The sequence below is a fragment of the Neolamprologus brichardi genome, chromosome 2 (genome assembly GCF_056152115.1).
Source record: "Neolamprologus brichardi isolate AB-2024 chromosome 2, ASM5615211v1, whole genome shotgun sequence".
NCBI lineage: Eukaryota > Metazoa > Chordata > Actinopteri > Cichliformes > Cichlidae > Neolamprologus > Neolamprologus brichardi.
Genome location: NC_142105.1, coordinates 21,692,086 through 21,715,485, shown reverse-complemented (window position 1 = coordinate 21,715,485; position 23,400 = coordinate 21,692,086). Strand labels below are relative to the sequence as shown.

Sequence of the window (23,400 nt, the reverse complement as noted above, 5' to 3'; positions counted from 1 at the left end):
ATCACAGCCCCATCTTACAAAGAAACATTTGATAGTTAACCTTCATTTGCTTTAGTCGTTTTTTGCTTTTGTTTCTTTGTCTAAAAAAGACAAAAAAAGAAAAATTCTTAAAAGACAGATAAATGCCCTATACAACATGTCACCAAAACACATACAGAAATGTAATTCTGTATGTGTTTCTTCAAGTGATGAAGCCCATGTTACTGACGGTGCCACAGACGGTATATAAGAGAGTCTGTTAAGGAAAACCCGTTTTAAAAGCCTCAAACTGAGTGTTTCATTCTCACCATCACCACCAGCAAAATAACTGCTTACACTTTAACAACAACTGAAGTAACTTAACCATTTGCTCTTTTTTTGTTTGTAATTTACATGAGCTGCATTCGTTTTGCTGCAAGTTTCGGGTATAGATGCACTCAGACTCAGATATTTGCCCTTTCCTCTTGTCTTACGAACAACCGCAGCTCTATAGTAATGAGTAATAGCTTTCTGAAGTCACCACAGCAACACAGACACATGTAAGCTGTACCACACGCCAGCATCTCACAGTGACGAAATAAGACAGACGACAGCTCACCTATACTTCAGTCAAAATATAAAAACTGTAAAGCTACATTCCAGGACTTGTAGCATAATGTTTAACGGCTTTATAGTTAAACACACTAACTACAATCCACAGACATTAGTCAAACCAAATCAATATTCAAAATTAGGGTAAGAAAAAAAAAACTCAGAAAACAACTGTTCGATTTCTGCACCAAGATTTGAATGATAGCCTCAACTGCATCACAGACTAGAGCCATACTACCTATATCAAGATGGTAGTGTTGGTGGGGGCACAGTCTGGGAATCATTGTACCAACTAAGAACAGCCTTTATGGCCACAGTGTACCCATTTCCTGAAGGCTGTTTCCAACAGGATAATATACCATGTCACAAAGTTTAAATCACACCAAACAAGACAGTGAACTCATTGCCACAATAATGATTCCATACATTTTTCTGTAGTTAATTTGTAGCCATGGAAAACATCAATAAATAAAATCCCCTGAGTAATTAAAAAAATCCCCATCTCACCACAAGTTACAGCTTCCCTGTATGCTAATGTGCATTAAGTCTTACAGGAAGTCAGCCTTTAACCCACATGTGCTGCTAAATCAAACCACAACAAGCATTCAGTAAACGTATCTCACAAATTTCACCACAAATTCATGATGCACCATAGTCTTAAAAGGTCACATTTATGATTCTTCTGAACACGGTAGCAGATGGGAAACATCAGCCTTTAGTGTGATCACGATCGCAAGTGGCAGAAATATTACGAGAAAGAAATAGTAGAAGCGAGTGTGCTGATGTGTTAAACTTAGCACTGCATATTACAAACAGCAATGAAGTCAACTTCATGTTCATCATATATGTAGCAATACCTACAATACCCACCAACTACAAATATATTTCATAAACCTGATTTACGTTTCCCATTGTTTTATTTGGGGCTGCTTCAACTTGGTATGATTATTGACTCATTTACCTTTTATTTATTTACTTTTTTACTAAACTTTAAGAACAAATGAAAAAAAGTTAAAAAAAAAAAAAAAAAAAGAAGAAGTACAATAAAGTACAATGTTTAACGGTTACAAGCTTATGGTGTATTTGATATGGAACAAAATGGTTTATCACTTTAGTGTACAACTGTATGGGCTTTATGGTACCTATGGCATGGCATTGCTAGTGAGGTCATTTTTATTTATAATTGACCATGATCACACTGTATATTGTCTACAATATAAAGATATAATGAACAAAAGCACATATTTGCTGCAGTATGGGGTAACATTAGGATCGTGGATTATACTAAGGACTTCTAAGGGAAACGACAGAGATAAGAGTGGACTGCAGCACTGTAATAAAGCTGTAGATGATGATCACTGACTTTCTGTTGCATTACAAAAGGTCTTAAATGGCTACCCTGGGTCTGTGTTTTAGGCTGATAGCAAACTAACGTGCAATACTTTAAAGTCATGGTGTGACATTTAAGCATGGTTCTGTCTGATGGCCAAGTTAAGAGCAAGCAGTCACAGTACCCCAAATGCCAAAAGCACACAGCTGCAATTTACCATCTTGTCAGTGCGGTTGTAACTTCTGCTATCCCAATTAGAAGCTAGCCATTGCATAATTTGTCTACTGTCAGTGCAAATAAAAGCAGGAGAAACCTAGAAGATATGTAGTTAAGTGATCTAATGGTCAGGCGCCCACCAGAAAGTCCCCAGAGCTATTTGGTCTCAAATACCTTCATCTGTGAAATTTTCCACCCACGTACCCCTACATATTTGAGAATCATTGGCCAACAACAAAGAAATCCAGCAGCAAAATATCAATCTGATCTTCAAAAATGTAAAAAGGAAAAAACAACAACTTTAACCCACTTTGGTCTTATCTTTCTTGCCACACAGTCAGTGCTCAAATTTGCTGACAGTGTCAGGCGCTTTTTCTCACATTAAGCTGTCTCAGTCAGGATGTGGCATAGAAGGTGTTAAAAAGTAACATCCAACATCACGAAAAAGTAGAAACACCACTGCAATGCCATCAAGGGTAATAAGACTTTGCATTTTATAGAAACTAACACAGGTTTATTTTAAGATGAGTTTAAAGGCCAAAGAGTACATATCGCCTGTTCCTGCTAATTGTGCAGCGGATAACTGAAACAATCTACAAGCACCAACATTTGCATATTTTTCCCCCTTTAGCCAATAATTTTAAAAAAGAAAATCACTTTAGCCCCTTGAAATTTCAAAATGTCAAAACTTCCCAATTCAGTCATCATTTCTATCTTAGAAAACAATTGTTTGACTTATAGAAGTTCAGCCACCTGATGAATTTCAGAGTTTGTACTCTTGATTTATATGCTTCTGATCAAAAGTAACCATAATCTATAACTATAAAATCTCTCTGCATGTATCTGAGTGTCTTAGTTTCAGGTAAAACAAAATGATTGAGATTACGGTGGACCAATGTTTACGTGGATTTTCCCTTCCCCCACTTTTGTAGCACTATGATGCATACAGCTAGGTTCAGACATTCTACAGACAATCTATTTCAATGAATTTTATGTATTCAATGCATAAAGGTTGGCTGCTCAGCTTTCTTATGTTCACTCTCACTTCATGAGAGGTTATCCCACACATTAGGTATGAAGTGGGGTAAACCCTGGATAGGTTCAAAGCTTCTTCTTATGAGGTTACTATTCAACTAATTTAACTACACCATCCGATTTTCATGCAAGTGTCTGCTAAACATTTAGAACTTTAGTGTTTGCTTTATTCTTCAGTCTACTATTTTAATCTATGGTAAATGCACTTATGCAAACACAAGCTTTTGGGTTCAGTATCTTGCCCAAGACATGCACTGCAGGAGTCAGAGATCAAACGAAAAACCTTCTGAAATCCCTCTAAAGCTGCATCCACACTACAGGTGTGGCGACCTCAGCCTATAAAAGATTAATGACATTTGTGTCTTAAATCGACCACATTAAACACCCCAGGGGGTAATCCCAAGATTCACTTTTCTCAACACTGAGGAGAGAGGCTGATGTAACTATCAGTGAGAAGCAGAACACCATTGACTGACATATGATCAGTAGTGAATATATCAGAAAATACCCAGTTAAGCAGAGCCTGAAATGTCCACTAGCGACCAGTTACCAAACAAAGCAACATGTGACCAGCTTCCTGTGTGGATGCAGTTTAAATCCTATGTCACCATACACAGCAAGCTATTGGGGGGCCACAGGTAAGACAGGGGTAACTATTGAGGAGTGTAACAGGTCCACCAAGTAGATGTGAGTGAAGCAAAAAGTATAACTTGTACTACTACAGTCCACTCCCCTGCTAGCAAACTATTATGAAAAAAGGCAAACTTCTAAATAATATCAGACTTCCAAACTCAACTTCCACATGGTAAAGTATATGAATTGGCTAAAATCATTAAAAATGGCAACTCTAGTTTACATTATCTGAAGAATAAATAAATAAAGCCATGTTGAAAATGCCCACTATCTTGAGTTTTCAGGAGACTAAAGGATAGTCATCATAGTAAATATGCCACTTTGGGCACTTGTATCCACTTGTGAATGATTTCCCTGTAATGTTTTTAGCTGTACTCAACTACATTATTTCCTGAAATAAAAGAAACGCGCTGGTTTTAAAGTGGAGTGACATTCCAACGCCTCTGACCATGTAAACAATGCAGCTAACCACTGATCAACAGGCTTGGCAACACCGTCTGAAGGTACAGCTGCCAGTCTGCCAGTCTCCTCGCAGACCGCAGCTCTGATTGTTTGAAGGCCTCTATACCACCCCAACGCACATTTATCCTCCATGCTTTAAGAACACCCTCAATAAATTGCCTGTTTACTATGTTCAAAACCACGCGCCCTATTTGCTACAGAGCACATCAAATTATGAACAGAGGTTATTCAGATTCGGATTCAGAAGACTTTATTTATCCCCAAGGGGCAATTAAGAGACTAACTTTGCCGATCGTACATACAATACACAAACATGGGGGAGACAGGTCAGGCTAGGTAGCTGGCCGGTCAGCTGCACGAGCAGCAACCCGCAACCGAACAATGGAAAAATGCACAACATCGGGAAGGACAAGGAGAAAAAAGAACTCCCCCCAAACTGAGCATAACTGAGTTATGTGAATTCGTGTTTTCGAGCAACATTCTTTTAAACCTGACACAGTTATGATCCTGTCAATTGGGACTTTAATGTAAAAAACTTGTGGAATTTTTGTTGTGGGGTCTTCAGAAAAAAAGCTTTTACTTTGAAAGGCTTACCTTGTCATCAGACTTGTTTAAAATGACAGGCTGCTGGTCTGAGAGACACATGTTTGAATGCATGTGTTCTATAGTTTGGCGGCTGAGAGGTGATTGAATGTATACCAGTTTAACCCACCGATGAGCACTTTGCATTCAGACCATCACCATTTAATTTAAAGGTAATACAGCAACATAGCTAACAATCAACTGTGTAAAAATTTGTGTCACACGCAACATCATGTTAAGACATTAAGAGCTGTATTTTTTAGCGCACACTATGCTCGCAGAGACACAACTTTGCTGAACTCTTGCTGAGATTGCTGACACGGCTGCCCTGATATGTGTGGAAGGAAAAAGGGTAAAACAAGTGACCTCTGAACACAGAGGCAATGAGGCTCATCAATCAAAACATTAAGAAACTGCGGAACAATTTAAATTAAATTGTGCGACTCCATGGTTTAACAGCAATTATATTACACTTAAAATAATCACTGCCACATGCCTCTCAAGTTGATATACTAATATCAGTCCTGTCAAAGAGAATCAACTTGAAACGTTTGGTTCTAAGTTCAACATTGAAACCTGTGGGGAACCAGAAGAGGTCAATGCAATTAATAAAATTCTTATTTTTTCCTATTTCTACTAATGAAAAAAATGTTACTTTAAACCAGTGAATCAATCAATGAATACAGTGAATACAATTTAAATTTTTTACTTTTGAGATTTTTTTTTTTTGCTAAAACAATCACAAACTATCTTCTTTCTCAAAATGTAAAATAACGGGCGCCGAATGTGCTCTAAAATTTGAAGCTTTTATCACACATTACAAGCAAATTCTTAGTCTGAACAAAACAACTCTCTCAAGCAAAACACAAGCCACGTTAGCCCAACAAAATGCTAACAGAAAACCATTTATTAACGTGGAAATCCTTTCCATGATTATTTTAAGTTCACACATTAGAATTAAAAAGAGTTATTTTTTGGAGTGTTTGTCTAGATTCTACTTAACATGAAACTTGTCATATTTTCCTCGAGTTGAATAGATTTATAACAAATTTCACATAGTTGTCACTCCACTGATCTCTCCCGCTTGTCATTTTCTCACATGAACTCTGGGGTGTACCCCGCCTATCCGAGCCGTCGTAGGACGACAGGTCGGGTACACCCTGGACAGGGCACCTGCCTATCGCGAGAGTATCAGAGAGACGCACAATCATTTGCATTGACATTCACACTTATGGGTCATTTAGAATCACCAGTTAACCTAACCCCACAAACTGCATGTCTTTGGACTGTGGAAGAAAACCATAGTAACCAGAGAGAACCCACACAAACACAGGGAGAACCTGGCCTTTGGTGGATTCAAACTCAGAAGCTTCTTGCTGTGAGACAACAGTGCTAACCACCACAAGCTACTGAGCTGTCACTCCATACTTATCATACAAACAGTAGAAAAGCTATAACAAGGCTTAAAGAACTTTTTTTTTTTTACAATTTTGTCCTTAAACAGGTTAAACCACAATAAATAGCAATAGCATACATGTGGTGTGTGTATGCTTTTCTGCCTCAGTGATTTTCCTGCAGTTTGAAATCTTGTAAGATCGTGTGATATCACGAAACCAGGCAACTAACCACTCTTGCTAGATTGTATCATGTCATTTCAACAAGAATATATTTAACAAGTGTTACGTTGTTGAATTGCATGCACATCATACATGATTTAATTGCATTCACCATGTTTATATATTCTGATTTTGTTCAAATTCTTATAAAGAAATAGACTCTTATAAATTTAATAACCACCCAATTTCCCTTTTTTGAGTGTTCCCAATACAAGCAACTTAAACATTTATAAGGTTTCCTGTTTTGGTTATAGACCAACAAAAAATAATATGAGAGGCGGTGGTGCCCTCTGGTGGATAAAGGTAATTCCTGCAACATCCTGGACCATGGATGAAGTCGGGATCATCAACTTTGATATCTCTTTTAAAGAAAACAAAGCGAACATGTAAAACTGTGGGGTTAAGCGATGCGGCTGAAAAATTTGGTTGCACCTAAGAAAACCAGTGCAACCGTGGAAAAAGGTTAGTCTAGAGCCCTGTTAAAGGCCCTGTCATGTTATGTAGACTCAGTTAACATCTAGTCAATAAAATATATATAATTTGAAGAAGACTTCTGCACAATTATTTCACTGACCCATTTAATAAGATAACAGTTTCAGCTAAACACAGTAAACGGTGGTTCTCTCTGAGAAATGCATTTCTATGCAAACTGCTTCAAGATCCAGCAACCTGACCTTTAACAACACTTCTAACATACACCCAATGCTTAACAAAGTAAATGTGGCAACCGATGAGAACAAAGATTTAAAGAAACACTTGTGCTGAGTACTAGCAAGTTGCCTACTATGTTTGTGGGCCACTATGATCCTCACAGACTCATTTGGCCTTAGTGAGAGCTTTCAGTCGCTGTCTGATAAGCTGATTCTCCTCCAACATCTTGGAGATGGTCCTAAGGACAAATTGCTTCGCCTATCCAGTGAAGGGGGAAAAAAATCAGAGGAAAAGGAAAAGAGAAATGGTGTAAATAGATCTTGCCTTATTCGTGGGTCTAGAGGACACAAAATACACATATAACTTTTGGTGAGCCATATTTATATTTCTGCATAAATATGACCCTAAACATCAGATTTCTGAATTAATTTCTGTGACAAGCAGAAGTACATGACCCTCAAATACTGACTGTAAATTTGGAAGTACATTAAAGGCAGGTGTCCTATCAACAGGACCACAACCGTGTGTAAATGATTTTATTTGAATGACATAGACATTAAGTGATCTCCACAACTCGCATTTGACGAAAAGAATAATTTTTTTTTTGGTTGGTTTTTACATGCTGTAATGTTTTCAGTCATATTTTTGCAACAAGAGAGAAAAATTCAAAGGGTTCGCAAACTTTTTACTGTAACTGCATGCCTGTTTAGAAGTCCTGATGCACAGTTTGAGCCTTTATTTAACTTTTGAAAGTTAGAGTTTAAGGAAAGATCAGTCACGCTAAAGTTAAATTACAAAGTAAAACATAAAGAGGTTTTCAATATACCGTGAGCCTGATAGAAGACAATTTTTTGTTTGCCATTAAACCCCAAGCTATTTAAAATTACACCAATTTTAACTATATAAACTTGTTTGGTACACATTGTTACCATTTTTCTGCTGCACACTTTGCACACCACCTACCTTTTCTTTCTCGTTTGTTGCTTTGCCAGTGGGTCTTTGGGAGAAAAAGAAAACATCTCCATCTGCAGTGTCAGCACCTGACCGCAACAGTGACAAAGAGGATGAATATTAGGCTTTTTTTTCTTTTATAATAATAAGGGATCACATTTATATAGCGCATTTCAAGACCCTCAAAGCACTTTACAATTCCATTCATTTCATTCACTCTCACATTCACACACTGGTGGAGGCAGCTACAGTTGTAGCCACAGCTGCCCTGGGGCAGACTGACAGAAGTGAGGCTGCCATATCGCACCATCGGCCCCTCTGGCCATCACCAGTAGGTGCCCAAGGACACAACGACCGATACTGCCCGAGCCGGGGCTCGAAACTGCAACCTTCTGATTACAAGACAAACTGCCAACTCTTGAGCCATGATTGCCCACTTTCTACTTCTTCTCACAGCTACTCTCTTTAGAAATCACCACTGCAGATCATCTGCATGCATCTCACCCTATCTCACACATCCTCCTCTGTGAAATTAACTCTCTGCATATCCTTCTTCACTACATCCATGAACCTGGTCTGAGTTCTCTTTTCCTCCTGACAGGCAGCTCCATATTCAACCTCCTTTGTCCAGTATATCCACTATCCCTCCTCTGCATATGTCCAAGTCATCTCAGCCTCACCTCTCTCTTTGTCAACCTGAGGTGTCCTTCCTATGTACTCAATTCCACCGTCTACAAACCGTCTCACTACCATCTTGCACACCTTCCCTTTCACTTTCTGCTATCCTTCTGTCACAAATCACTGACACCTATCTCCAATTGCTCTACCCTGCCTGCACTCGCTTCCTCACCTCACTTGTGAACTGTCCCCTACTTTAGATGGTTGATCCCATTTAAACTCATCCACCATCACTTCCACATATGATCATCATGTTTGACTTGGCCATGATTTGACATCAGATGCCCTTCCTGATGCAACAATCCCCATTTATCCAGGCTAGGGCCTGACACTAAAAGAACACTGGCTTTGTGTTAGACTTTTAGTTTCAGTCTAGGTTTATAGTTTCACCAGCTTGATATTAAGGAGGCCAATGTGAAATGAGCTGGCCCTGGGGGTGGACATAACAGCAAAAAGCTTAATACAGTTATGTAAACAACACTAACACTCAAACACAGTCAAAGACAAACTTCATACAAAACACTTAGTAATGGAAGCAGCTAACAGAACAATACTAAAAATTACTGAAATTGATCGGTATTTATGAAGTAAGCAAAAACATTCTGTAAAAAATACAGTTTTAAGTTTTTTTTAACACTTGTGTCAAGGAACACTGATTAATACTGGTGAAAGCCAAAAACAACTATAAATATACTGTACATATATTTCTTTTGCCATTTACTCATCCCTCAGTGCTGTCTTTTACATATTTTTAAACTATATTTTGAATGATAGGACATCGCATGAATTAGGACATTTAGAGAGCACAAGACATAAACACAGCCGCTAAAGAAAAGAGGGGTGAATGTGAGTGTGAGTGCTCTTATTTCTGTTCAGTCCGGAGCTGTGTCAGTATTATGCACAGGTCTTGGAGGTCCAGGCCCACGCAGTCAAGTCACTGTGGCCCTTAGCTAAATTGTACTGAAACTTTCAACTGTAAGTTACACTAATTCATACAATTTGGCACTGAAAAATACAAACCACATCACCGCCAGGTTTTTGCAGTGCAAACTCAAATTAGGTATTTGGTTTACAGTAGTTAAGTGTTTCTGCAGCAACTAAGTGAAGAGGACACTGAAATGGATGGGCAGGCCGGACTTTGGGAAGATCATTCATCAGCTTGCGCAGCTAGTTTTAAAGCATGGCCCTACTTGAAAATTGCAAAACACATGTTACACACGGCACACTTACACTCAATTGTCCTAGTGTGCGGTGAGCTCACTGATCTACTTCTGCATCCAAAGCAAATTTTCTCTATGAGTTAACTATGCATGCATGGTTGTAAATATATGTGTTTTATATGTAACCTATTTACTTGTAATGGTAAATAGGCTGTAGTCAACATTATTTACACATTGGTACTGTATATCTGTCTATATATACATAAACACACAGACGTACATTACGTGTTTTGTAAGTATCTTTATGACTGCATTATTGTACTTGTACTATTGTGACAGGAATATTCTTTCTGGCTCCAAATTATTTACCATCATTATTATTCATGAAAGACATTTTTCATAGATTATAGGCCAACAAGTCATTTATACCTTATTTTTATTTTTATACTAATTTTGAAGAGCATATACCGGAAATCACAAGGACTGTGCTCTTTTTAAGCTAGCAACAGCTCACTTAACTGTTCAGCCTTAATAAAGCTACATAGTTAGCTTATTAGCTAAAGTTACCCAAAATACTACACTGCCTTTCTCCTCCTTGGTTCATTGCTGCCTTGGTATCATTTACTGCAGGCTCCAACATCGACCTTGCTGGCGTGTTGCTGTCCTCTGTCACTTTTCCGAGCAAACTGTGGCTGGTGAGTCTGGGTATTTTTACTTTCAAGATGGACCGAGGCTTTGCGCGTTTGTCTTTGCGGCGCTTGTTCCCAGTCTTCTCCCTCGGGGTCTGAGAAAGGGACTCTGTCTTATCCGATTCAGTTCTTTGACTCGAGCTCTGCTGTGACCCAAACTGGGGGACATACACAGTCTTGAGTCGCCGCATCTCTTTTTTTCACACCTTCTCACGCTTGACGGATGACACTTTGTGCTTACTCTGCCTTTTTCTGTATTGTGCTTGTAACGACCAGCAGGTGGCAGTGTTATTCGAAAAATGTGGATGCCGAAAATAGCCAGAATACTATCTCTTGAATTAACCCTTAGATTTATCCACACAAGAATGATTCTAATGTTTGAAGTATTTTGTATTTTTTTTTAACTTTTTTTTAAAACATTTTTAAAATGGGAAAAGGAAAAAAAAACACAACAGCAACAGAACGATGTCAAAATCCGTTTTGTGTGTTTGTGTGAGACAGTATATACATGTGTGTGTAACTGTCCAGACAATTCCTCTCTCTTTTCTAGCCTTTTCCCTCACTGAATGTAGTTGTGACAACCACCTGTTTCAGGCTGTAATCCCTACACACAGGTACGTTGCATTTCCCACACCAACTTCTGACTTTACAATCTTCATTACTTGAAAATTTGTTCTCCTTGCTGGCCCTGTCTGCTTCTTTTCCTGTGGCCAAGTTGTGTTTTTTCTCATCCCACAGCTTCCCATTGCTTCAGTGATCGATGTTTGCAGTTGGGAACAACTATCCAGTCGACTTCTCATATGTGGTGTGGCAAGCTCCTTTGAGAGCTCAGTGAAAAAGATCCGTCATGGATTTACAATACCATTCTTGAATTTGGGGGCGCTAAGCCGTGGAAAAGGTGTAGGCATTCAGGGTGGCAGCGTCAAGTTGTACAACAGCACCACGGGCCACCTCTAGGTTCTACACTGATGTTGCATCATGTGTTTCTGAATCTACTGGACAATGTTTTCCTTCAGATTCTATTGAATTTGCCTCCCCGTAAATCATTCCAAATACTGCAAAGAGAATCCTTGCATCACAAACCCAGAAGATCTTCTGGTCATACTTGATGAGCTTGTTTTGCATGTGCAGTAGACATTTGAAACCTCCCCCTGTAATGCACAATCACTTCTGATGAATCGCTGTCTGAATGCTGAATGAATGCTGTCTGTCATTTGTAAAATAATCTTAAGGACCACAAAGACTGTGGTCCAATTTTTTTTTTTTAAATATATAAATCTCTCTCTCTCTGACAGTTACAAATCTTAAGTTCCCATGAAATTCCATAAGAAATGAATGCAGGTCATTGACCCACTTATGGACGTTTGGAGTATTTTTTAAAAACAAAAAAATGTTTAAAGTACATAAAAAGGTTAGAGGAATAGCTGGAACATGAAACTTAATTAGATGTTGCAAGATAATAACTACAGGTTTAGCCCAAGGACAAAAATTATTACAGTCTGGAAATTGTAGTTTGTCTAGATTTGCAGTTTGCACTAACAATCTTCGATGCACCCATAATGTTTGCAAATTTTTTACTTGAATAAATTTAAAAAGAAAACAAATGCAGCTACACAGGCAAAGATTTTCAGGACAGAAGACTAAACAAGCAACAATGTTTAAATACGGCTTAATCTGAGCAGATTTAACCCACGGCTGTGCCAGAAAAAAAACAAAAACAAAAACCAAACAAACAAAAAAAACCCTGTCACAACAATGGCAATAGATGCATGGTTCCAGTTTAGAGAATTTCCCATTAACACACTGGACAGATTCTTCCTCACAGCGTTTTTTTTATTCGTTCAACATCTCACATTACAAATACTTCAAATGTATGCATACAGTTACAAACAGTTGGCAGCAAATGAATATATGACATTAGATCTTTGTTTTACTTCAGTACTACAAACCAACTATAAAAACTGACGTCTGTATTGTAGCGCAAATTAATCGAGAAAATATAAAAATTGGAACTTACATATAAATGTGAAATGACTTTAAAAACAAATCAAAATGATATCAGGTAAAAAAAAAAAAAAGTTAATAAATATAAGCTTCCCATCATTTAATTAAAAACTATTGAAATTTTGCAATCAAGTAATACTAACAGACATAATCATTTTTTCCCATGTGAAAACGTGGAGCACAGATACAGCAATTAGAAAAACTAGACACGTCAACGAGTTGAACACATCACCCCAAAAAAAAAAATATGACAAAAAGAAAGAAAAAAACTGATCAAAATGATAGTAATTCATTTCAACTGAAAATATAGCAAACGGTAAATACATTATCGACCTAGTATATACAATGTTTTCAATCACAGTAGCATGGTTGTAGCAAAATATGTTAATAAGCACAAAACTAATGTTTAAAAATAAATTCAGGTATAAATTATTTTTTTCCTTTTGCAGACATCAGCATGAACAATAGGAAACAAAGGTGTGTAAATGACTGCATGGTTTATATGGACTGAATGACTTACACTGCGGAGAACTGTTTCTGGAAAGAATAAGTATTGCACATAATGGCTCAAAGTTAACTTGCAACATTAAATCACATTCAGGTTATGTCCCAAAGCATGCCACATCACAAAGGGGGTCAAAGTGATCAAGTCTCCTCACCTATGTCCTACTGAGTGTCCTCTATGTTACAAAAAACAGACCTAAAGTGTTGTCACCGTGTAGATTGCATAAACATCACGTCTGTGTAAAGGAAGGCAGACTCCATCATGTAAAGAGAGGCTACAAGAGAGGCAATCTCAAAGAGAAATAAAGAAAGTCAAAGAGAAAAAAAAGGAGATCTAGTGCATTACATTAGGTCCTGCATTATCACTAGTCATTTTATTTCTTATGCATGCCAAGAATAAGTAGAACTCACAGGCAGTCCCAGAAAGAGGATCTAAATATTCAAACAGCTGATATCCACTCTGGTGATAGAAGGGAAGATTTCACATTGATCAAAGCCAAAACATTTACCCTAATGATAATCTTAGTGACTACACCTAGGAGCAAAATATCAGATTATATGCATTTTCAAGACTATCAAAATCAGTTTAGAAAGGTCTTGCCATGCCTTAGGATCCTGTAATGATGTTTATTAGGACAGAGGAGAATCCATATATGACTGGCTAATGATAGCTTTATATTTTTTTGTTGTTTTGTTTTTTTAAATCTACAGAATCACACCAATGCACCAGACAATTTTCAGATTTACCAGCACTTAAATATATAAAAGCTAATTGAAAATTATATTAATATCATTCTTTTTTTGTTAAATTAAGTTTACCATAAATGCAGATCTCTTAGTAACAAAGGTACAAAATTATTTTTCACCAAGTGAAAAAAATGAGGTATTGCAAAAGGAGTTCTCCCATCTGTGAAAAATGTGCCTAAAATGACTATTGAAAAAAATATTTAGAAAAGTAGTGCATAATAAATGTATATATGTTCATGACAAAATAATCAGCTATAAAACACTGTACAAAAATCAGCAGGCCATGTATAAAATAATATCTTTATCTCTGTGACAGCAAATTCTAGCTACTACCATATCCAACCACAACACTTGTGAGAGAAGCTCCAGTCACGGTAGAGCGTGCAGTGGTACACCATGAGGACAACTCAGGGAGACTGGACTGTGCATTCCCATTAGTTTGTACTACATTAGCATGTTAGCTTCCAGTGCTAATATCCCTGACAATATAAAGTGAGTAAATACTACTGCCAATACCTGAGCCCTGAGGGCTGTGTCTTTGTTAGCTGAAACTCACAAACCAAAACTCCAGCCATTCCTCCACTGTATGAGAACGTTATCCTGATTACCCTCAGATCAATGACTGTTTTAGGTGATGTGTTTAGGCCAATCTTTGGTTTGCCCTTTCTGGTTACAAAGTGTTGACTTTTAAACCAAGACCTGAAAACTCATGCTGACAATCTTAAACATGTGTACTGAACTGAGGGGGAGATTTTTTTTTTTTTTTTTTTTCCGTCTTTTGTGACGTGGCCAGATGCTATACGCTGAGCTGCTTGGAAAACTCAATCATCCATCCATCCATCTGAAACAGAGTTCCACCACTGTTCACCTCAACCATTTACATTAAACCTTTGGTAAATTGTACAGTTGTTCTCTAATCCTGCAAGCAAAAAGTAAGAAAATGCACCCTTCCTAAACTCCCATAGTTAGTATACTGATTTAGGTGTGATGAACCTCACTTAAATTTTATGTTACTCTCATCAACAAATGTAAGCAGCTTTGCCAGCTAACATGAAAAAAAGAGGAAAAAAATATAGTCAAGTCAACAAGAAACACAAATCCAAATCTAATGCATCCATATGCTCATGCACACTCAAAGTCAAAACATAAATGGGATTTCACTCTTCTTAGCATTTACTTTTTGTGGGCCCAAGTTTAAAAAAAATAAAAAAATAAAAATAAATTATCAATATTACCATTTTTTTTTTCTCAACTTAAAAGAAAAGTGCATTTATTTTTCATCATAGCCCATACCCCGCCCTTAACTACCCCTTTCTCTCAGTCCCTCCCAGGTCTCTTGTCTCAGTTCCAGCGGAAGGAGATGTGTCGTGGTCGGTCCCCTCCTTCCTTCACCAGCGGCTTGTGGAACTCGCGGCCGGCCCGGGAGTGGATTGCTGCCCAGCAGTACTCACAGTAGTACTGCAGACAGGTCACATTGGCGCAGAAGAAAGGAGCAAACTTCCCTCCGCAGCGAGTGCCCTGGCACTCATCGCACAGCTGGTCATCCAGGACGTATGGCTTCACTTCCACCTGGGACGAGAGAGAGAGAGAGAGTGTACAATGTGGTTAAATGGAGTCTGAGAACGATTAGAATTCATGCGACATGTCTGGTAAGTGGGAAATTTATATTTTTGAAACATACCATCTACATTTTCAGGATATGAATATGGAACTAGAATCGGATCAACTCACCCGTTTATCAATCTCCCCGTGCTGCAGTTGAACAAATCGGGCACTAATGGCTGCAATGTAGCTTTGCTGATTGGAGAAGGCCACTCGCCCTGCCCCTTTTGGATACTTCAGCTCAGGATCTGTGTCGATCCCAGCATAACACACTCCCCCATACAGACGGTCCATGATCATGGCAAGCTCAACTGGAATAGCAATGAAACTTAGAGTGATTTTAACAGTTTGAATCTCAGAAGCTTGATACATTTATTAGTCACTTCAAATGTATACCTGCACGCAGGGGACGAGGGACACCTCCTACAAAGATAGTCTTCCTTGGGTCCAATGGCTGAGAACCATCCATTACAAAGTCACTATCATTTAAATTCCAGGGCCGGATCTGGACCTACAAAATTTAAAATACATAATTTCCCCAGTGTCCTACTTGTTTCTGACCAAGATACATTTAGAACTGATAATTTTAAGGCCTTGGTGCTTATGTAATATAGATTATAACAGTCTGAATAGTCTTGTCAGTTGCGGCAGGGGCTTTTTACAAGAAGCCTCTTGTGTGCTGCATTTAGCATACAGCAGAATGCAAAACATTTGTAATGAGGATAGACAAAAAAAAAAAAAAGCCCACTGCATCTACGCTGGAAGTGATTCGCTTGTTTCACAACTTTGAAGTTGCTGGCTGGTCATTTGCAGGCTCTTATTGCAGAGTTAACCCCTCTAATGTATTTACTACTGTTAATATTCCAGTCAGTAATATTCTTCTTATATTCTTCAGTCTGGAAGTTGAGGAAAGATTGTTAGGTCCTGCACGTTTGGCATCGACACATGTGCGATCCACATGATTGCAAGTCACTTCTGCTGTGGATGCAGCTTTAATGCTAAAACTCACCGGTTTGTCTTTGATGGTGGGGCTGGAGACACACAGGTAAAGCTTGCCATCCTCCTGAATGCAGGCATCAATCAGGGCCTGAACAGAGCTCTCATCTTGAAACAGCAGGAATGCATATCCTGGAAATATTGGGCATTCGGAACAATGAGTGCTCACCAGAAAATAACAATTTTTAATCTGAACGGCACAAAATATCAAATTAAACTTTGCTGATGCACCTTTGGGTGGAAAATAGGACTTGCTTTCTGCCTTATGGGGCCAGTCCACGAAAAGATGACCAAACCGACGGAAACTGGCAGTGATTTCATCTAGAAAACAAAAACCAAAAAAAGAACAGTTAGTCACCAAGCACATCAGCAAACCTATTTAAAATGGCACTTCATATCACTACCATGCCACAGGACACCATTGATACAGTAGCTGAAATATATCTTGTAAATATATAACTTAAATCTAGAAATGCCATAAAACATGTGAAAACACAAAAAAGTTGTTTATATTTCATTATTGTAAAAACTGCAGTTAGTCAAGGACCCTCTTCAGGTTTAACATAACTCACCTTCATCTATGTCTGGGGGCAGCCCTCCAACAAACACCTTGCGTGAATATCGCTCCACACGTTCACCATTAAGGGATGCAAAGCAGTGGCCTGGACCGAGGCCAGCAAGCCCCTGGTCACCTGACTCATCATCTCCAAAAGAGCGCTCATCCTCCATGGGGAACAAAGACGAATGACCTAATCGAGAGAAGGATCTAATTAACACATTTTAACTTCCAATCAGAATTAATCCAAATAAGTTCAATCACAAGAAATAGAAAAAAAAAAAAAAAAAAAAAAAAAAAAAAAAAAAAGGACAATTGCCACTTCTTATCCCACAATAAAATTAGGATTACTATTAATACTAGTTCTTGATGGATAGCCTGCAAAGGTGTAAACTCCCTGAAGAGGAAAAAAGGATCTCAAGCAGTGAAGACAGAATAATCAGTGATGCAGACAAAAATCAAGCAGACAAAAACAAAGCAATCATGTCAGAGGCAACTGATGCTCTTTAAATCACATCAAAGAAATCAAAATGACAGACATATGACATTAACAAGCTTTACCTCGTCTTCTCCCATAACTTCTTGCTGCATGTAAAACAAAACAAGACACTCTTAATTTGTTTTTAGAAAAACGTCACAAGATAAACATAAATATATAGAAAATTTCTATCAACCATTTACAATTAGTTGTTAAGGTCTGGACTCCAATTTTAAGAAACTTTTTTTTTTTTTTTTTTTATCTTAGGACACTGTTGTCTGCTATGCTGACTTCAGCTGAAGTATTGCATATCATTTATATATCATTCAATGGTAGAGGTGAATGTCCGCCCTAGTGAAAGAAGCTGAAGTTTACTGAATGACAAAAAGACACAAAAAAAAAAAAAAAAAAAAAAAACCACCACACACACACACAACACAGGAGCGGCTTCACAAAACCGAGAGATGAAATGATTCCCAAATGGAGTAGGAATTCTGTTAATTCCCTTCTCTCATGTCTAAATAGCTAAAATGATGAGGGGATGTTCTTGTACAGGAAAAGGAAAATGACAGCATTCAGTAAAAAAAAAAAATTTAGAAAAGGCCACAAATGCAACTCACGTTGTCAGTACAAGTAAACTAAATGTGTATCTTGGTGCAATATACATTAAAATCGGGCCAAAACTGTGTGTTAAACCACTTTGTTTCACCTCTATGAATATGACCGCAGGAATACGATTTTGATTACCGAGAAGCCGAGAGAGATGGAAAAAATTAAGAGATGGAAAACATCCTCATTAAAAATGGCATGTATGACTGTATAAAAGATCAAAGACCAGGTTTTTAAAAAAAAAAAAAAAAAAAAAAAAAAAAGAAGGTTTGCGTATCCACGCTCTCAAATTAGAATTAACAGAACTGGCTGTGATGCAAAATGGCTCCCTTCTGACTGATGGTAACAAAAGGTAGATGTTTTATTAATAAGGGAGTCTGCGTCGAGATCAAACAAATGCCAGTGGAAAAATGCTGCACATGATTGGTTTCATAACTTAATAGAAGATAGGTAATGTTCTGCACTGAGAGACTGAAGACTGCGTTGGCCTCATTCACAGTGTACGTGGTTAGATTTTAATGCATGTTTGGGGGAAACCACCAAGGCATTTATGTGGCTTTGTAAAAATCAGATTTGACTTTGTGCCCTAGTGTTCATTTATGGTTATCTAATTCACTTAGTCTAAGCCGGTCTTCGTAGCCCACAATAACTGCGCAAGGGAATTACCAAAATGGCTGCCGGGGAGCCATGGAATTCTTTTGGTGTTGAAAGGTTGCAGTCAAATAGTCTTTTACTGGTTGGGATTTTCACAACTTTAAGGAAAGGAGCTGCTCCTAGAGTTTAACCCCCCCCCAAAAAAAAAAAAAGAAAAAAAGAATGAATCTAAATAAATCATGAAACAATCTTTAACAAAAGAAAGAGATAATGCTCCGACGATTCATAAAAACACCCGATCGGTATGACCGACGAGTAGGCTTTGGTGTTGAGTCAGTTCTGCTCTGCTGCTTTTTAAGATCCAGCCAACTTTTGGGCAGGCTACAGCATCCAATTCTATAAAGCACGAGCTGGGGTAGTTTTAGTGGATAGAAAAATCATGAGCAACACCTGTAAATCAGTGTTAAATTTCTTGCAGCAGCTCCACCCACAGCCACAGCAAGCAGTGGTTCCACCTTTGACCCCAAATTATTTAAACTGGGTTTTTATAGGGTGGACAACCTGCACGAAATGACACGGTGTCACATAAGGTGAAGCATCTTCAGATATGGGTTTTTGTAGGCCACCTTTTTTTAGGAAGATTTTAGCTTCATGATAGAAAAACCACATTGACAACATTAAGGTTGCACAATTGCACAGCTAGTCTAAAGTGCACTCTGATTATCTTGGCACCGTGGTTGTCCTTAAGAATTTTCCTTCACATCCTGCCTTGACCTGATGTTATCCATTAAGGTTGTTGGAAAGTGTTCAGGGAAAGCTACATTAACTTTTTGGGGGGTTTTGACTGTCTGACTGCAACCCAAGAATTGAAAATTATATAGGCATCCATATTGGAAAGGTCAATAATATCCAAATCTACTAATGCAACAGTTTGCCTGCAGTAAGCACAAATTTAATAAAGCTGAATAATATTTGTGGGTAGTGCCATTAACATCAAAGCACAATGCTGCAAGAGAAACATTCAAACATAACATATGCAATTACATATGCATTTTGCTACTCAAGTCCTGCAGGGGATATGGAAAAAATTCTATGTGTCGAATAAACACAGATTTCTGAATACATTTATTTACAGCCAGCAGTGAGAAAATCTAGCTGGGTCTCACTGTTAGTGTGGGAACCAACCTTTTAAGGAATCCTGCTCAGCCCTCATAATGTCAATCAGAGAGTTCTCCAGAGATTGCATACTGAAACCATCAAAGGACCGTGTTCTCTCCTGCTGAAAGGAGGGGAAAACAACAATTAGCTTCCTCGCTTCCCAAAATCACCATCTAAAGCAGTATAAGCTGTGAGATACCCATGATGCTAATAAGTATTAAAAGGAGAAATAAAAATTAATTTTTCCCTGTGGTGACATCCAGCACAGAGCACTAAACAGAAAATGGAGACAAAGTATGTTACAAAGTCATCTGCATTCGCTTGTAATGTGACATCTTTCCACTGAATCAGATAGCATCTGATAGGAAGATACACTGCACAAAATGAGCCGGTGAGAGAGAAAAAAAAAAAAAAAAACAAAAAGCTACTTTCGGTTTTACCACATTGCAATCAATACAAATTCTAACCAAAACTGAGGAGAACTGGATTTTTAAAAATTCTAAAAATCAAAGAAAATCTGTGAGCAACACACAACTGGTGATAAAGACTACATAAGTAAAAGTGTGTCACTTTATATAAAAGCATATCGAGTGTGTTTAAAGCTGCAGCAGAGCGTAAGACATCTCGAATCAGGACAGTAGGAAACCCATGTAATCAACCAGATGATGAGACAGCTCTCTTTTAACCAAATGATCTAGATAAGATCTCTAGTACACAATAAGTCTGAAGTCATCCGTTTAGCTGGCTTGCCTGTCACATCTCCCGTTTTGCTCAATGGTTCATTTGTTACATTTGATACAGTTGAGCAAGTATGACAGGATTACATACTTAATTAGTCTGTTAAAAATACACAAAGCACATATACAATCACTGTCCATATCTGTTCATCATTTCTCACAATACCTACTGAACTTACTTAATTTAGATATTGAGTAATTCCCTTAACAACAGCCTGTGTTTTATTTTAGCCTGTATGCCTACCTGGAAAGGATAAACACTGTCATTGCGGCTCATGCTGTCCTCCACCCAGCCCTTGTGGTTGATGCCAGAGCTATTTCTGGGGAACTTTTGCAAAGGAACCTGGAGAAAATGTTAATAATTGTATGACAAGTCTCTTTTATATCAGCAAATGCAAATATCTACTATGAATATACACAGTATGAGATTAACCATGACAGCCCCGTCTACCTGATTGTTAGGGAAGGACTTCTTCAGTGGCGAAATAGAGTTCAGGCCTGACATCCCGCCGCCGACACCCCGTCGGTAATCCCGAATCCCCTGTGTACCTCCCCAGCCACCATACCCACCTGGGCTCCACGAGGTGGATGTGGGAGTGGAGGGGCTCTGGTAGCTTCCCCAAGGGGAGGAAGGTTTGTTCTGGGTAGGAGCAAGGTGGGGCAGCTGTGTAAATGGTCCAGTGCGATGGGGATGTGGAGGGAAGGAAGGCTGGGGTTGATGAGGGCTAGCTGGGGAGCGCCTGTGCTGCTGTGGAACCCCTTGTCCCTGGGGATGGTAGTGCTGAGGGTGAGGTGTGGGAGGGTGATGCTGGGAGACTGGTCCAATCTGTGGGGAGAAACTACCTCCTGCTCCAAAGCCAGGGCCAGCATGGTGGGAGAAGTTGTGGAACAGCAAATGTGGTCCATTAGCATTGGAGCCAGCGGGACCAAAGAAACCTCCAACGTCTTCCCCAACCACAGGAGACTGGGTAGATGGGACAGCAGGAGACCAGTTGTTGAAGCTGGTCAGAGAAGATGAGGAAGAAGTGGATTGTGCACAGCTTGTACCCATTCCCAGGGTGTCCTGGTAGTCAAAGCCACTTAGCACCGGAGACTCCATCCTCAGCTTCTCCTTGCCAGCACTGCTCTCCAAAGTACCCTTCTCCAGGGAGCCGTCGTCAGGTAGAGCTCCCTCAAGCTCTCCTAAGCCTCCGCCGGCCTCCTGCTGGCCTGGAGACAGGGGCTGAGGCTGGGCCTGGACCTGAGATTTCTCCTGCATATCCTGGAGGTCCAAGGCCTTGGACTTTTCTGACTCCAGAATCTCATCTTGCATGTTAGTGTGCGGGGTTACAGCAGGGAACAGCCAAGCACTTCCCCCATTGGTGGAGCAGGTGTTGTTTACAAAGGACGGGGGGCTGGGGGGGTTGGAAGGGTGGTGAGAGTGCTGGGGTTGCAGGTGAGGAGGGATCCTTACAGGGAAAGTAGATTTGTTGCCACTGCCGTTCTTCACCAGAACTCCAAACCCGTAGTCCCCCATTTAGGACACCCAGTAAATCTTAAGCTCACTTTTGACTTACTCCGTCTTCTTTATCCTAAAATGTGGTAAAAAATGTATGACAAAATTTCAAAAGATTGTTAGAGTTGGCACCTAGAAAATAAGAAAAAAAAAACACACACAGCCTTGCAAACGCAGTAGATGTGCTTGGGCTGCACCCTGCCTGGTCTTGTGATGCAATCAATGAGATTAAATCATTGACTCGCTTGGCTATGGGAGGCCTTCGATGAAATATAACACTAAGGCAGGAAGGCAACCACGGAAAAACAAGCGCAGGCAGCTAACAGTCTAAGCTTGTGAAGCTGACGTCTCCAAAGGTCGTTACGCAGCTAGCAGCAAGCTAACAGCTGCTCCGCCACCTTCCATGTGCCCCATTAATCATGCAGTCACTTTTAAAGTACGTTTATGCATTGCAGGCTAACCACGAACGCTCAAGAGTCACGGTGACCAACACCACGAACACCTACCGAATAATCTCCCTTTTCCAAGCAATGACCTCCCCATAAGCAACCACTTAAATACAGGAAAATATTGATGACGTCTCCAGTCTGTTCTGAATCTAGGGTAGTTCCCTTCACCGAGTCGCTAGGCTAGGATAATAGCCGATAACCGCAGAGACGTTGTAGCATACTGGCACAGCAGCCAGAAAGCAATAAACCAGTTCAGTCGCTGCAACGTCTCCTCGAATTTCCGTCAGCGTCAAAAACCTCAGAGTTTTTCGCGACGTGACATGTTGGAACCGGTGTGTGGCTCTTTAAACGACCTCGTCTGTTTCGTGTCCTGTATGTTCAATGTCACACAGCCTACCAATCCTTGTCATCATTTGTACATCCCGAAATACCGTGACGCAATTTCGACACCTACTCCAACGTAACGACAGACGTGTGTAAACGTCGACATGTCGGGCATAGCTACCTTCAGTTCGGCGTCATGACCTTATCGTTTAGATGTTGCCATATTTTAGCGTTTTTTCCTTTTTCTGCATTTCCTATGCAGCCGGTGTAAATGGTCTCCACTCTCTTCTAGATGACAGCTGGACCAGTCGGGAGACACTTCCGTCTACAAGCCCTGCCCCCAGCTCCAACAGCTAGCCAGTGTGTGTCAGGATTTCCCTCCGTAGCCCCGCCTAAACAACCCTAGCTCTATTAGCTGATTGGCTAATTGCTAAGAGGAACCACCCATCATACGCCTTCTCGATGAATGGCAGATACACCCAAGACGCTCTAGTCCCAAATAAGGATGTCTTGAAATTGTAGGGAAACGTATTTTATATAAGGAAAATTATCTGTATATTTTTTTCTGTCTAAA

At 39.3% G+C, this 23,400-nt stretch overlaps 2 protein-coding genes across 6 annotated transcripts; both read right to left on the bottom strand.

The window, feature by feature from the left end:
* Window positions 1–7,004: 7,004 nt before the first annotated feature.
* LOC148106124 (uncharacterized) lies at window positions 7,005–10,843 on the bottom strand. The gene is made up of 3 exons (XM_087852807.1): window positions 10,452–10,843; window positions 8,059–8,135; window positions 7,005–7,353 (listed from the first exon to the last, which is right to left on the bottom strand). Exons 1-3 carry the CDS (start codon window positions 10,762–10,764, stop codon window positions 7,261–7,263), a joined length of 483 nt encoding a protein of 160 aa, XP_087708933.1. The 5' UTR covers window positions 10,765–10,843; the 3' UTR covers window positions 7,005–7,260.
* A 1,550-nt stretch (window positions 10,844–12,393) lies between these two features.
* On the bottom strand, window positions 12,394–23,175 carry cpeb4a (cytoplasmic polyadenylation element binding protein 4a). 5 transcript variants are annotated; one of them, XM_035910573.2, is made up of 11 exons: window positions 23,008–23,175; window positions 21,010–22,129; window positions 20,803–20,901; window positions 19,849–19,942; window positions 17,544–17,567; window positions 16,999–17,175; window positions 16,658–16,747; window positions 16,440–16,558; window positions 15,827–15,941; window positions 15,560–15,741; window positions 12,394–15,397 (listed from the first exon to the last, which is right to left on the bottom strand). In XM_035910573.2, the coding sequence occupies exons 2-11, from the start codon at window positions 22,072–22,074 to the stop codon at window positions 15,170–15,172; spliced, it is 2,193 nt and encodes a 730-aa protein (XP_035766466.1). In that variant the 5' UTR covers window positions 22,075–22,129; window positions 23,008–23,175; the 3' UTR covers window positions 12,394–15,169. The 5 variants fall into 5 exon arrangements, with proteins under 5 accessions (XP_035766466.1, XP_006781748.1, XP_006781747.1 ...); XM_006781685.3 differs by having other exon boundaries at window positions 19,849–19,939; XM_006781684.3 differs by lacking the exon at window positions 23,008–23,175 and adding an exon at window positions 22,560–22,961.
* Window positions 23,176–23,400: the final 225 nt, after the last annotated feature.